At 41.7% G+C, this 15,580-nt stretch overlaps 1 protein-coding gene across 6 annotated transcripts in view; it reads left to right on the top strand.

The window, feature by feature from the left end:
- The window catches only part of dgkb (diacylglycerol kinase, beta), a 47,964-nt gene that overhangs the window by 25,914 nt on the left and 6,470 nt on the right, over window positions 1-15,580 (top strand). For all 6 annotated transcript variants that reach the window (XM_041044472.1, XM_041044475.1, XM_041044477.1 and 3 more), the window contains 3 exons: window positions 2,579-2,643; window positions 12,803-12,893; window positions 14,416-14,611. In XM_041044472.1, the coding sequence (XP_040900406.1) occupies window positions 2,579-2,643; window positions 12,803-12,893; window positions 14,416-14,611 (352 nt within the window). The remainder of the gene's footprint in view (window positions 1-2,578; window positions 2,644-12,802; window positions 12,894-14,415; window positions 14,612-15,580) is intronic.

Raw genomic sequence — 15,580 nt, forward strand, 5'->3', positions numbered from 1 at the left:
CTGAAGATCGTGTAATTTGCTTGAAAGATCCAGATCCATTTGCTTGAGCTTGATTGGCCAAAAGCAACAAGCTCTCAAACTGAAATGAGGTAAAAAAAAAAAAAGTTTTTGTGTTTATGCATGGACTGAAGGTCATTATTTTTATAATTTCATATGTCACGTTTTCATATAAATGTAAAAAAAAAATCATAAAATATAAACATTAATAATTAATATTCTATGTTTTTGATATTGATTTCAGCTATTCGGCAGTGTTAGGCTGGTTTATTTGTAAGGTTTTTACCACATAAAGCAAACACACGATGCATCAGTGTGGAATAACTAAATGCTATATCCACTCTCCGTTGCTTGAAATCGCTGTTTACTGTTGCAAAGCCGCTGCTCCACTTGTACCTGATCTCAGATAATAGACCCCAAACCAAAGGGGAGACAACCTTTCCTCGCTTTTGCTCTCTTGTTTGCAGCTATTGTCCTGTTTGTAAGAAAATCAAGTTACAATCTCTTAGATACATCCATCATCTCACCTTTCTGGCTCGTGTTGGAAGCGTGAGGCGAGTCTGCGGGGATCTTGAAGAATTCTTTTGGTCCTCTGCTTACAGCGTCTTGAAGAGACATCAAGAGAAGCTCCATTGATTTTTCTCTTTTTGCTTCTCCTAAATTTCTGTACAGAGAGCTAGCAGGGGGTCCTCCCCGTAGGTGCTGTTTCAATAGTGCCACTCAAAATGGAGCGGGTCAAAACAGATTGCTTCAGTGGAGGGAGGAGAGGAACAAGCCCAAAAAGTTTACATCAACTTTCTCTGACTCTTTCTTGAGATGTTTTCAGAGCCGGACAACTTTGCTGTGTCTGTCAGAGTTTGGTCTTTTTTCACAAAGGCCCTGCCAGCATTTTTTCTGCTGACACTGACTTAGAAGTGGAAATTAAAGGGAATTTTAGTGTAAAATTTTTAGCATAGTCCCTGCATAGTTTATTACTTGAGACTTTTTATTCTGTTGATGAGATCATCTGCATACTTCATGACATAAGTGATGTTGTATATATATATTCAGTTTGAATGTGAATTTATATTAAACTATTTTTATTAAACACCTTGTTTAAAATCTATCATTTACAAGTTACTATGCAGACATAATTTTTGTGTACTTGTGCAGTTTATTACAACAAAAAGGTCGTCGTCAGGTTTTGCAGAGAAACCTGATTTGATTTACTCTGAACAGTTAATGAAGTTAACCCAACTGAACAGAAATCACTTTTATTAAACCAGATGATACAGATATATAAAGACTGGTAAACTGACAGCTGAGTGGTTGGACTCAGCTGGACTGTTTCCCCTCTCTCTTTCCCACATTCGCTGTCTCTACTGTCACCAAATACGGAAAAAAAACTGCTCAGAAGAATCACTTTAAAAATAATTGTTATAGTTCACAGATTTCACAAACACCTGAATTTTTCCTTTGCACAAAGCTGTGTAATTCTTGAGTTTGCCTTTAAGTGGGAATACTTCAGGATGAATGGAATTTCTTTTACCTGAAAACATGGCTGATCGAGCAATGTTTGTCTAGAAAAATTTTGCAAAGCGTGTAACAATATAAAAATGTCCCAGTAGCACATAATCTCATTGCAGAGCAGACCTGTGGCAGGGCTGAGATGCTGTGGCCTCTTAATGGAGCCTGGGTTTGTCCTTCTGCTGTTCACTCCACAACATTATTAGCAAACCACAAATTATGACTAGGCCTACTACGACCAACCAGTCTAAAATATCTTTGTGAGTCTGGCTCCAAACCAGACCCCCTCCATGCGGCATGTGTACATTTATACCTTCAAATAATTCCCCATCTCATTTTGAAGGAATTTTCTGTCTACTAGCAAACTACATCATGCAGGTTTACTATAAATACACCTGATTCTATAAGTTCACACTTAAATACTAGATAACAGTCTTACCAGACTGAGATGGTGTTAATATACTGGCGAAGTGTCTCTGTCAGTCACACCACACTAACATATGTAGCATGAGCTGTATCGCCTTAACACCAAGAACTCCAGTGTGGCTGTAGTTTTTGCCCCAGGTCACAGACAGACAGAGAGAGGGGGGGAGAGAGAGATGGTGAAAATCAGACTGGGTGAGAGAGAGAGGTCGAGAGTGCTGTATAATGAAAGAGAGAGAGAGGAGAGGTGGAGGAAGGGAGAGAGACAACAACGCGGTTGCCAGGGTGTCGGCAGCATCCTGTAGGTTAGTTGGGAGCTGTGATTACTCACAATGTGTGTTTAATTAATTAGCCTGTGCGGAGGCAGCGTGCTGTTCATCAGGGTTTCTGTCAATACCTCTCCATCCCAGGCTCAAACCCGCTGCCACCTCCTGCACACAGCTCCTTTCATTTTATAGACAGATATATGCAAGGGACACACAAGGTGTAAGTGCATCGTTTGAGAAGTTGGTTGGAAGAGTTAATGAGGAAGAGACTGTCTTGGATGTAAAAGCATTATTTGCGTGTAAATAATCTTATGTCTGCTGTGGGTACATAAAAGTAAAAGTACATTTGCAGCACCTGTAATGAAGATTTGATCTTTCTCTTCCAGGATGCCTCCATTGCACATCGCTTCCACGTAATGAGGGAGAAGCATCCTGAGAAGTTTAACAGCAGGTAGGTTTGTTTGCTGTATTGTCAGTATTGAAATACTAATGTATGAACCCAAAAGGATGAGCAGCAAAGACTTAGGAAAGACCACCGCAGTCTGCCGTGGATGTATTTATAGAACGACCTTGCTGCCAGTTTATCCCAGTGGCCACCCACAGAATTGCAGTGAGAAAATCCCCTGTGGCCCAAAAAGCATTTTCCCCATAGGCCACCTTGTCTGTGTAACTGCTGACAGGACACAGAGAACTGCAAACAAGACACAGCACAAATGTTTGTGTTTGATGCTGCCTGTTTCTTATGAAATTCATATTTTACAGATTACCTTCATTCACTGGACTGGCTTAAATTTCAATAAGAACTGGAAACATGGGGGTTTTCTGAAACATTTGACCGGTAGCGTAGATGCTCTGGAGCTCAGGATGACGAATGGACTGGCTTCATATTTAGCATTTGTGATTGCCTTGCGGAGATGCGTTCACCTTTGGAGAAGAACAAATGTGGCATCTATGTTTCCATCAATATTTAACGTCTCCAATACGTCTCCACTAGCGCCAGGGAGTAATTGCAAGCCTAATTGAATTTGCTTGGCTAGTTTGACATCATGGATCAGTCAGACTGATGACACACAGCCTCCTAATAATCCCATTTGTACTCATTATCATATTTTACCCTGTACTTAGTACAACATTTAGCCAACTATCCTTCTGCAGCTCATTGCTTGAACGGTGAAATGGTTCAGTCGGAAGTGAAGGGGGTTTTCGCATAAACACAGACCTGTCATGTAATGGTTACCAATGGTTACGAGGGATGTGCCACCGTGTTGGAGAAATGCCAGCAAGCAGGCGAGACGGTAACGTTATAATCTCTGAATTTCCTGATTCAACAAAGAGAGTGTTGGGTAGTTATTGTCCTGTAACCTCTCCAACGTGCTGATAACCAATTTTCCTTTTTCACTGTGGCTTTTTAGACTCTGATTCAGTCACTTTCTTCGTCCACACACAGGACACACAGACTGCATCTCTGTTGTTTTACCCCATTTTAAGCCTTTGTGAAAAATGATTGAGATATTTTAAGAAAATTATTCTGTCTGTTATTTGAATTCAATTAATAATTCAGGAGGGGGAATGGGTTTAGGATCTCTCTATTACACACTATCCTTGCCAATTCAATAATGCATGATTATAGTTTTTCAAGGTAGCATAGATTTTGTTGGATTTGTCCAAAGGGCTTGTGTCCATTGGAAGTATATTGCAACTTATCACAGAGTCATTTTCCTGTAGCCGGAAGCTCTTTCTCAAAAACTTTGGTGACAATGGAAGCAAAGTGCAGCTTGTCTCAGGGGGAATATTTTATTTCACTCGTAACAAGTCTGCAATAAGCCCATTGAATGGATGAAGAGATTATAGAGCGACTGCAATGTTTTTGATAAGTTTTTAAAAAGGTTTAAACGTCATGAAACTCACTCAGCACTGCAATGAACCGGAAGCTTTCTGTAACAGAGCAGGAGTTTTTCCACAGGGGCAGAAAACAGGCCCATAAACATTACAACAAAATCAATGCTGATAAAAACAATAAAACCACTTTTCAAACATTTTTACCCAATTTGTGGCTCTTAAATCAGAAAAACATGTTAAATCTGACCATCTGCAAAACATGAACACAAGTCAGATGAATAACGTTAAAAAAAAAAAAAAGTTTTCCATTAAATGCAAGTGAAAATAAAATGGAAAAAAAAAAAAAAATTATGTTTTCCCTTTGTGAACTTTCTTAACAAATACAGCAACTGTACATGTCATATTACACAGTAATATTACAGTTGTGACACCAAACCAATTTCTCAATTAACAGCTATTAACAGTTACCAGGCAACCAGAGGTGAAATGTAACTAATTATTGCCGTACCTGCTTAATTTAATCGGATGTTTTGTACCTTCTAATTGAGATGGCCCATTTTTCAGTATTTCAGATTTTCAGACTTGAATATCATTAAACGTCAATTAGAGTATTTTATTCAAGTATTTCATAGGCAGATCTGATTCTGTCAGCATTATACAGTTATCTTAATATATAAAAAAAATAGAAATCACTTACTACTATTTATTTTTATCATTCTCATGTACCTGTATATGTTTTTAACCCTGCCTTTGCCATTGGTCAAAAATAAACATAGATGAACATGAAACCTGTCAGATACTGAATCATTGGATTTTAATCTGACAGCAGTAAAAGCTCTTTACGTCTCTTATGCATCAAATCTGTACATTTTGTCACAGTTTGACCTTAAAGAAACTGAATATTTAATCAGCTTTAATTACCCACCAAACAACATCATGTAGCTTTTCTTAATTATGAAAAGAGGGGATTTTGTTGATGAAATGCAGGGGTCATACGCTCTCTCCCTCCCTTCATCTCTCTCATTCTATCCATCTTCTGTATTTGCACCTTGGGGTGATTACCAGGGCGAAGGTGTGAAGATTTGACACTCGGCAGATAGATTCATTTACTGCCACTGCCGGACCTGGAGGTGATAATGAGGTCGAGGATTAAAAGCAGACAATCAGTCGGCCCGTGACGGGGGCTGCGCCACCTCCTCCCCCGTCGCCACTCCTCCTCCACCGCCTTGTTAAAATATACACACTCCCCTTTTTCCCCCCTTTTTTTTGCTGATCTCCCATGTAATTACACACTAATCTCTGATTCGGAGGGGAAAAAAAAAAACAAGGAAAGAGAAGTAGAAGAAGAGAAAGAGAGAAGGTTTGGGAAATTCAGAACTTTCTGCTGTAACACAGTTTCATTCTTTTATACTGTTCGTGAGCGACCAGATACCAGATTACTCTCTTTCATCCCGTTAACCAGGGCTCATGTCCAAGATGGTGACACCAATAATGAATTATTCAAAATTTATTTATGTGTTTTTGTTTTTTAAATATCAAGGTTGAAAGAAGTAGAATTAATATTATTTTTACTGTTTTTTAATCTTTAGCTTCTACGGCTTTTACATCTGCAGTCCAGCTTCTCAGTGGCCAACACACTTTTCCTAACCACAGCTGGAAAAGTGAGTCACGACAGGGTTAATGAAAGTCACAGAGCAGTGACTAAGTATGAGGTGAAAGCCCTTCACCCCTTCGGCACAGTAAAATATCTTTGGTTTAGGTTTGATAGTTAATTCACAGTGTCATTCTTGTCTGGTAATTGGTCACTAAATCACAGTTAAAATGACCAACTGTGTGGTTAACATGATTAGAGGAAGATGGATTCTTAAATATCAAATTAAAGCTTTTGTTATACAAAACAAAAATGTATGTTACTGTGCTGAGTAAAATAAAAGCAGGACAGTTTTTAACTTACAGGCATCTTCATTCCCCACCAAACAATCTGCTTAATCCAATTCAGAACTGGGTTCAGACTCAGTAAAATTCTATCAAACCCCATCGCTTTCCACTTTCAGCCTTTTACTTTCCACACAAATTAGACAGCATCATATCTGTGAGAGGAAACATCTGATGTGGGACCTTGCAGCTGCAGCGTGAAAGCTGCTGTGGCTTCACCTGCAATGTTTGTTTATTCTGTGGCATCAATCATGGCACCTTGATGTTCCCATGATATTTGCTCTGCATACCCAGATCTATTTTTGGTCCTGAGACATCTAACACCGTCAGCGTGCTCCTCCAGAGCCGCTCTGCCCCCGTGCGCCCACAGGCTCTCGCTGTGCTGTGTAACCATCCTGAGTTAACCTTTCCTGAAGGCACAGGGAAGCCCAGGCATGGAGCACTCTTTAGCATAATGAGTATGTTCATCAAAGCCCTGCGATGTGCTGGATGGGGCCGCCGGATTCACCAACACACACGCACCCATCAACACACCCATGCTAATGTGTGTGTGTGTGTGTGTTTCCTGCCGAGCCGGGAACGGGGCCACAGGTGATGGCGCTCTAAATTACACATGCACACACGCTCATTTACACACACACACACATGCATGGTGGACCTCAGTAGCGGCCGCCCTCAGACCTCATTTGAGGATGAAATCGTTTATGTGACCAAAGTGTCATCTATAATTAATGACCACTTGTGTGTAATTTAGAGGGATCTCACCTGTGGCCCTGTCCCCAGCTCAGTGGGAACACACACACACACACACATGCACACACAACACAAACACGTAATCTCAAGTGAACACAAGAATCTGCACATTCAGTAGGCTGATGGAAAAAAAAAAAATTATGTTGGGATTATTTCACGGATTTACTGAAAGACTAACGTGTCTCTGACAGCTGCATATCTGCATAAAACGATGTTTGAAGTCCAAACAAAATTAAACTGCATGTTTGTTTTTGTTTTTTTTGTTTTAAATTATAAATTACATGGCCTCCTGTACTGTCTTTTGACATGAAGGAGGAATGTATTTTCTGGTTGCATGCAGTTCCCCCTTTGCTTCTGTCATAATCACTGCAGCCACTAGAGGCTGCCTAACAATAAAATGTAACTATGGGCCATAATAAACCGGTGGCACAGGCAACCTATGGGGTGATTGGAGGCATGTCAGCGACAGACAATTCTCAAAAGGTAATGACGAAAGATCGCTGACTGAATCGCACTCTCACTGTACAAACCAAACTCTAACTTCTCCCTGCTGATGTGTTGCTGGAGGTGTCAGACCTTAGATAAACACGCTGCTAAAACACACCCCTCAGGCCTGGTAAACAATATGAAATCATTAATTAACAGCATTGCTTTGTTAAGTTGTACAGGATCACAGATAAGATAGAGTTTCATTTCAGCTTTGAATGAATGTAATAGTTGTTGGTAATTGTTCAAAAAAAAAAAAAAAATGTTCTGAACTCACCGCCTGGTTAGCTCAGTTGATAGAGCACGAGACTCAATCTCTTGGGGTTGTGGGTTTGGGCACCCCTTCCAATGGGCCCACCACCCATGGGAGGTGCTGTAGGACTTTGGTGCATTGTGGACTGGGTGACAGTCGTCCCCGTGACGTGGGCCTGGACCCAGATAAGTGGCAGATAATGACATGCCATGTTCTAAACTCAAGGTCACTTATAAGCTTTTTTATTTTTTTTATTTTGTAACTTTCAGCCTTGTCCCAAAACCTTAGTCAGTGACCACCATATATTTCCAGTTCTTATCCCATATACACAGTTTTTTATGAGAACAACTGAGCAAGTTCACTGAAGAACACTGTTGGCTTGAGTGTGAACCTTGAGTTTAGAATATTTTGTCACAGGAGTCGGTCTTATCATTTCATAGTTCAGTTCAGTTTTTGTATTTGTACCTAAGTCTGTTGAATATTTTGGTACCAGTAGTTAAAAAAAAAAAAAAAACATATTGGAGTTGTTGCAGTGAAACAGAAAGAAATACATTTTTCAAACTGCTTGCTGCATCTCTGAAGGCAACACGACGCAACTCAGGTCATTTCTCAAACTGCCAGTTGGAGTCGTACCGCTCTAGGCGGTGTCATGTTAAACAAAACAGTGCATTGATGCAATGCACAAAGAGTTGGTTATGTCAATGTGATATTTATCACCTCTGATCAAGAAGAAATTAGTGTGAAAATAAGGTCGTAGATCATTGTGGGTTAGATTAAGTGTCAGAGGGGAAAAAAAATCAATGGCGCTGTGGCTGGCGTTCAGTGTGTCCAGTGGAAAGTGCATCTAAAGGTGCTGTGGCCTCGGGACAGTGACGCTACACTGAAGCTTATCGCCTCTGACATACTTTAATGTGGTGACCGAGCAGTGAAGACTTGATGAACATTGGTGTGTTGTTCAGATTCAGACTGTTCGAGCCACGTTTGTTTTCCTGATGTTCAGCTCACCTGTCTCTCATTTACTTTTCCTCTTTGTTTTTGGTTTGTGATGTTTTATTTTTTGTTTTGTTTTGTTTTTTTAAAGCTCTTTATATTGTTTTTTCCCCTCTTGGCCACACAATTTGCGTTTGCCCTCTTCTTTCAGTTTTGTATTATGATTTGTTTGTGCAAATAAACGACACCACAGCGGCTCTGGAAACCTGAGCCACAGTTTTCTTTTGGCCTGCCAGCTGTGACGACTACAGCTGATCTCACATGAACGCCACTAAAGTTATTATTGCAGTACGCTTTGCATTGACACACTGCAGGTGAGATCACAGCAGAGACCCTGCAGCGACGTGGAGAGTTAGAAACCTGCTATGTGCAGTACGCTGCTGGTTTTTGTCATGGAAATATAATGAATGAATTTCTGAGATGTCCTGGAAGGACGTCAGCCAGCAGTTTAAGGAAATGGACACTTTATGTTCACGGTTATTGCCCTCACCATAAAGTAACGTCCTCCTAATCTACCTTAAAAGTATCTTACTCAAATGGACTCCCTATTAATCCCGGGACAAGCTGGCCGCGGCTGAAGATGCTGCTCACCGTCAGTCTGTCAGATGAGTCCAGTGTTTAGCATCAGTCGGCACATAACAAACGACAATCCGATCCGGCCAAAGAGATGCTCCTAATTACCTAATGAACAGGGACATGGGGTGATTTGTTGCCATGGTGCGCTTGTTAGGTTAAGTGGTGGGAATCGACAGGACAATAAGATGTTGTGTCGTACTGTATCTCTTCTATAGTTTACTGCATTTGGAGAATCAGAGATATCTTTCTTTTTTTTTTATTCTACATATTCCTCCCTCCTTGTCAAGACTGGGCACATACATTACCCACAATGCACCTTGACCACCGACAGTTCGGTTGAAGATTCAGGTGGGTTAAGCTAGCTGCAGCTAATGTAGCCTAAAGCTGCTCACCCCCAGCAGAGAGGAGGAGCAGTCTGCAGATTTCTTTTTCATTTTCTTCAGATGCAAACAGAGGTGCAGTTCACCTCACCCTGGTTTCATTCAGCTCCCTGTGGAGCCACAAACTCTACATGCAACTTTTTTTTAGCATATGGAGTAGTACTCTGCAAACACCTGTGAAAAGACTGTGATATGTAAAATTGGTAGAGTTGTCCTTTAAAATGAATACAGAGCAAATTTTCACTTTGATTTATTTGGTCAAAATTAACCACCTGACTATGGACTCTGTGCTTTGTGCCTCAAACATCCAGTTTGGCCTCTGCACAGATGTCAGCTATAGCATGTAGCAACCTACCTGCTGAATGCATGCTGTTTGTTTGCGTGTGTGTGTGTGTGTGAATGAGGAGTGTATCTGATAGCAGAACCTACCATAAACTCTAGATGTTTACATTTCTTTCCTCCGGTTTCTCCCAGTTGTCCTCCCCACACCTTTTCATGTGCCCTCATGTCTTTCCATTGACTTTGTATGCAGGTCGTGTAAATTCTAAACAGCTAAACTCTTAAATGCACCAAAACCAGCTTCAACGAAGCAAACAAAGAGTCAGAGGATCTAAAACATTCCTTCTATCTGGCTCCATTCTCTCCATCAGTCGCCAACCACTAGTTTTGAATATGCTTTTCAAAGTAGCCACCTTCATTTGTTTGTTTGTAAAATTGCCCAGGCCTGTGTGAATGTGTTCTCCTGGGTTTTCCCTCTTGACTACTGAGCTGGGGGAGATGTTAAGGACGTGTTGTTGTGGAAAGCCTCTCAGCGTGGCCCTGTCGCCCTCCTGCCTCTTCCCACCTCCCTCCGCTCCCATCCCTCTGCTATTGACCATGTTGCACATTATAAATCAACTGCGAGTTGAGCTACCTTGCAAGTACCCTAATGAAAGCTCATTTATAAAGTGGCTAAATGGTCCTGACAAAAGTCCTAATGAGGAAATCAATAATTCAGTGATTGTTACTCTGCTTATACTAATACGTCCCTCTTGTAGTGCTTTGATTCCAGCTAAGAGAAGGCCATTTTTTACTCTTTTCAGTTCTGCACGTCAGCACTGTTGTCGATTTTTTTTTTTTTTTGTTTTTTTTTTTCTGTCCTTAAAGCTTTGCGATAAATCGTGTGATGTTGTCTGTTGTTTCTTGGAAAGATCAAAACCTGGGATCTGTGCTGCTGTATAGAATTAACCTGAAATATAATTTTGTCTGTGTGTGTGTGTGTGTGTGTGTGTGTGTGTGTGTGTGTTGAATAATGAATTTACAGAACTTACAATCACTTATCATTTTCAAAGAAAAATATACATAAAAATATACATAACTTTTTCCCCCCCCCCCACCTTCAGTGAGACTCACTGCAGTCTGTTCTCACTGAAGGCTCTAAGAGGAGGTTTGGATATTTGCCACAAAACGTTGAGAGGAAACATGTTCCATTGAGTAATTCACCTCAGACCAGGGGTGAGTGGAAAAACTTAGTTCTGACTTCCTGCAAAGCTCTGTGGCTGCAGTGTCACTATCTGTGCAGCAAACACAGTCCGTAGAAATAATAATAACACAGGATCTAATTTACTGCGTTAACACAAGCGATTTTAAAAGCTGCTGAGATGTTGAAGAAGTGTTGGTATGTGTGGGTTCTGTATGTGACTGGGATTATCATACAAGCATCTCATCATGTGCTTGAAACGTTGTGTATAAGAGTCACAGCATTGCCTGAATGTTTAACAGTTACACACACACACACACACACACACACACACTCTTACTGCTCCTCAGATCTGAAGCTGTTGCCCCGACCTTCTGAGTGCTGTATACATCTATTCCACCTTCTCATCTAACTCCTATAGGTGTCAACAACAGAAAGTTTTATGGAAAGCCCGACTCAGTATGAGCTTCATGGGTTTATTTGTGCTTCAGTAGGTATAGGTCTGTGATACCAGTCAGTCGCCTGCAAGATATTAGACTGCAGTAAAATTTTGTGTGGAAATTCGAAGCTCCAAGAGAAGGATTCGTTTTCTTTTATGTTTTTTTATGACTCTGACACTTTCTGTACCTTCAGGTCAGAATTGTCGCCTGTATCCAAAAAACAAAATTGTAAAAAAAACAAAACTAGCAGGCAGATTGCAGTTTAATTTACTGAGTGATTCTCATTCACATTTTGGACGGTGCATCTTGCCCAGTGTGAGCCAGGAGAGGCTTTCTATAAAATAAACTGATGGAGGAATGGATGGATGGATGGATGGTTGAATGGGTGCATGGATGGCATTTTAGACTCCATCATCTTTCCCATAGCATCACTATCAGGCCAAAATGACAACTTTACCGGATTAATCAAAATGTAGTTCTCTTTAAAGCTGACAAATAAAAGGAAAGTTCAGAAGATCCAGACCATCACTACCCTCACCGGCATTAACACATGCAGGTGACCAACGTTACATCTTTTCCCACCTCGCTCCTCTTTCGTGTTTGCAGCTACACTGATGCATTGTGCTCGTCCGTAACTGTAAAAATAAATAATAATAAAAACCTCATGCTGAGAGAAATGTTTGTTCATCTGCCCTCAGAGATATATACGTGTGTTAATTATGATTTTCTCCCTTCAATCTCACTTGATTTCACATCAATTTTAACGTCTGGATCGCACTGAAAGGCATTTACCTGCGTGATTAGCATGACCGCAGAGACTACCCAGACTGCTGCTCTGCCACGTTAAAACAAATAAAAATAAAATACAACTAAAGAAATAATCAATGCTGAAATATTAGAATACAATGACGCTTTGGTTTTGTAGCCATGAGAGAATGAAAGCAGCATACGGACAGATGGTGACTCACCCCTGAGAGGTCATTGATCATCAGCCTCAGTAATGGGAGTGTGTGCTGTAGGAAGCCCGGGGAGCAGCACCCCAGTCCTCTGTTAATTGCAGGGGCAGGTAGATTACCCTCTTACACCCCTCACAGGGCCCTAATGTTGGGCATGAGTACCCAACGGCCACCCCATGTGCTCCCTCAGATGCCTCCGTAACTGGCTTTAGATTCATCATCACGCTTCAATATGTGATTAATGAAGCACATTATGCATTCTGTGGAGATTAATGACTCTGTGATTTTGGTCAGCGGTAAACATTAGAGGTGTATTTCCTGTGTAGTTTCGAAGATCCTTTTTCAAACACAAATACACCTCTACAGAACGGTCTGCTGTTTCCTTTTCTTTTTCATAAGCGCAGCATATAGGGGACTAGAGACAGAGAAGAGAAGAAGAGATGCTATGACTATACAAGCTTCAGATTTTGATGTGGGGAAAACACTCCTATGTTTCCTCTTTTCTTGGTCCCTTTGCAGTTCCTGTTGTCTTGTCTTTTTCAGAACAAAGAATAAGCTGTGGTACTTTGAGTTCGGCACTTCGGAGACCTTTTCGGCCACATGTAAGAAGCTCCACGACTTTCTGGAGGTGGAGGTAAATCAAACCGTGTATTTTCTGTCTGTGTAGACAGAGAACAAAACATGGAAGCAAAGGAAATATTTTTGAAAGTCACTGCTTTTGTGTATTATCCTTATATCAACTGTGTGACCGTGAATCCTAAGCGGCCACACTTTCTTCATAGTTTTAGGAATATTTGATTAAACCATATATACAGATTGAGAATGTTCTGGTCAAACACTGTTCCATAAATAACCCAAATTTGTACTAGTTTCAAATTCACCCAGACAAAGCGTTGATGTGTGAAGGCTATCTGTGCATCTCCCCACCTGCTTCTCACTGAACCTCAGTTCAACACGCAGGTAATTAGCCCTACATGACCCTGCTGTGTGTGATATTGAGTGATAATGAAGATGGTGTCTATACAATTCATCTTCCCCCTTCTCAGAGCTATCCACACAGAGCAGAGGTCTTCATTAATTAGTGTTGGATAAGTACCTACTGGAGTAGAGCAGGTACGGAGGTGAAGACGGTTCCAGTCAATGTTTCAAGTATTTCTTTTCTATTAGTATTTCTATTCTGACAGACGCTGTTTTTTCCAGCTTAATCAGATCAAATTGACGGGAATGGTGGTTTAAAAACAGGCTCAGCCTCAGACAGAGAGACAGGCTCAGCTTCAGACTCAGACTGAGTCCAGCCTCAGACAGAGAGACAGGCTCAGGTTCAGACAGACAGGCTCAGACTCAGACTGAGTCCAGCCTCAGACAGAGAGACAGGCTCAGGTTCAGACAGACAGGCTCAGACTCAGACTGAGTCCAGCCTCAGACAGAGAGACAGGCTCAGCCTCAGACAGAGAGAGAGGCTCAGGTTCAGACAGACAGGCTCAGACTCAGACTGAGTCCAGCCTCAGACAGAGAGACAGGCTCAGGTTCAGACAGACAGGCTCAGACTCAGACTGAGTCCAGCCTCAGACAGAGAGACAGGCTCAGGTTCAGACTCAGACTGAGTCCAGCCTCAGACAGAGAGACAGGCTCAGCTTCAGACTCAGACTGAGTCCAGCCTCAGACAGAGAGACAGGCTCAGCTTCAGACTCAGACTGAGTCCAGCTTCAGACAGAGAGACAGGCTCAGGTTCAGACTCAGACTGAGTCCAGCCTCAGACAGAGAGACAGGCTCAGGTTCAGACTCAGACTGAGTCCAGCCTCAGACAGAGAGACAGGCTCAGGTTCAGCCTCAGACAGACAGACAGGCTCAGGCAGAGGCGCTGAAACAAATACAGACTCTGACAAAGGAACAAGGACACTCGACTGAAACAGGACCTTGCAATCATTGTTATATTTCAGAGGATTTTAGAAGCTTTTGATTGATTATTGGTTATCAGTGAACCATTATTAGCAAAGACAGACGATACTGGTCTGTAGACTGCAGTAAATAAGTTGCTATAAGTACATTATGCTGTTTTCAGTGGATTGTGCCTTTTAAGTTTCTGTACAGTAGCTGTGACCTGTCATTGGCCAAATTCTGTCTTTTCAACTCTGTTCCTTTCTCCTTTCTAAAAGTGTGACGGTGTTACTCTGGACCTCAGCAGCATCTCCCTGGAAGGCATTGCCATCCTCAACATTCCCAGCATGCACGGCGGTTCCAACCTTTGGGGCGAGAGCAAGAAGAGGAGGGGAAACCGAAAGGGAGGGAAAAAGGGTCAGGACAAGAGGACACCGGTGGTCGACCCCAAAGAGCTCATGTTCGCAGTTCAAGGTAGCTCAGCCGCATGTTTGAAGGATTTCCCTGAAATGTTGCACAGACTGATGAATGTCGGAGTCCTTTTATGGCCCTGCATGAACTGCTGATCATATTTGGTTTGTGTTCTTGGACGATAATACTGTAAATTAAATAGCTGTGACAGTGTTGGCGTCTCTTTTCCCTAAAGCCCACAGCCAGTCTGTGTCCTTGCTCCTATCTGATAGAACAAAGACTAAACTTTAGGCCAAACTTTTCCCGAGTTCATGAATATTTCACCAATGACAAGGTGAATCATAGCTAGCAGGTTTTGTTTGCAAAGAAGAGGTACAATCATGTCACTGTTTGGAACTGTCACTTGGGTATTAATGATCTGCGTAGGCGCCAGTGGACAGGCTCAGTTAATAGGAGAGGACTGAGTGGAGTGCTGGGCAAACCCCAGAATCCATTTACGTCAAAAGGAAGCCCGTCAGTGGGAACGTATGAATGAATGAATGAAGCAGAATGAGTCAGCTGCTCTGTGGTAACTGGTGAAATGGTGTGAGCGCATGAAAGTGTCATTACGAAAAGGTTTGAAGATGCTGCAGGAATAGAGTTCAGTTTTACCGCTGTTGTACTTAAATGCTTTCAGTTTTTATAAGACAGCTTATTTGTCTTAAGTTGAATTCAGCGTCATCACAGAACAGGATTCAGTGTAAACGCCACCTTTCTCCCCACAAATGAACTACTGGCATGAGTTTTGGATTTCTTTGTGTTTTATTTTCTATCATGTCTGACTCCTGCCCGCTCAGGTGATGCACAGTATGTTTTTAGGTTTCCTGCAGTGGTGGTGTGTTTGTACTTGGGGATGAAGTGGATGTTACAATCAGTGTTGGGCTTGAAACATGACGAGTCAGTGAGGATCTCCAGACGTGGCTGCCAGTGATCCCTTATGAGACTTCACTGGTCAGAACATGACTGGTGGAAAAACAGATCTCTGTGAAGCTG

The sequence above is a fragment of the Toxotes jaculatrix genome, chromosome 8 (genome assembly GCF_017976425.1).
Source record: "Toxotes jaculatrix isolate fToxJac2 chromosome 8, fToxJac2.pri, whole genome shotgun sequence".
Lineage (NCBI taxonomy): Eukaryota > Metazoa > Chordata > Actinopteri > Toxotidae > Toxotes > Toxotes jaculatrix.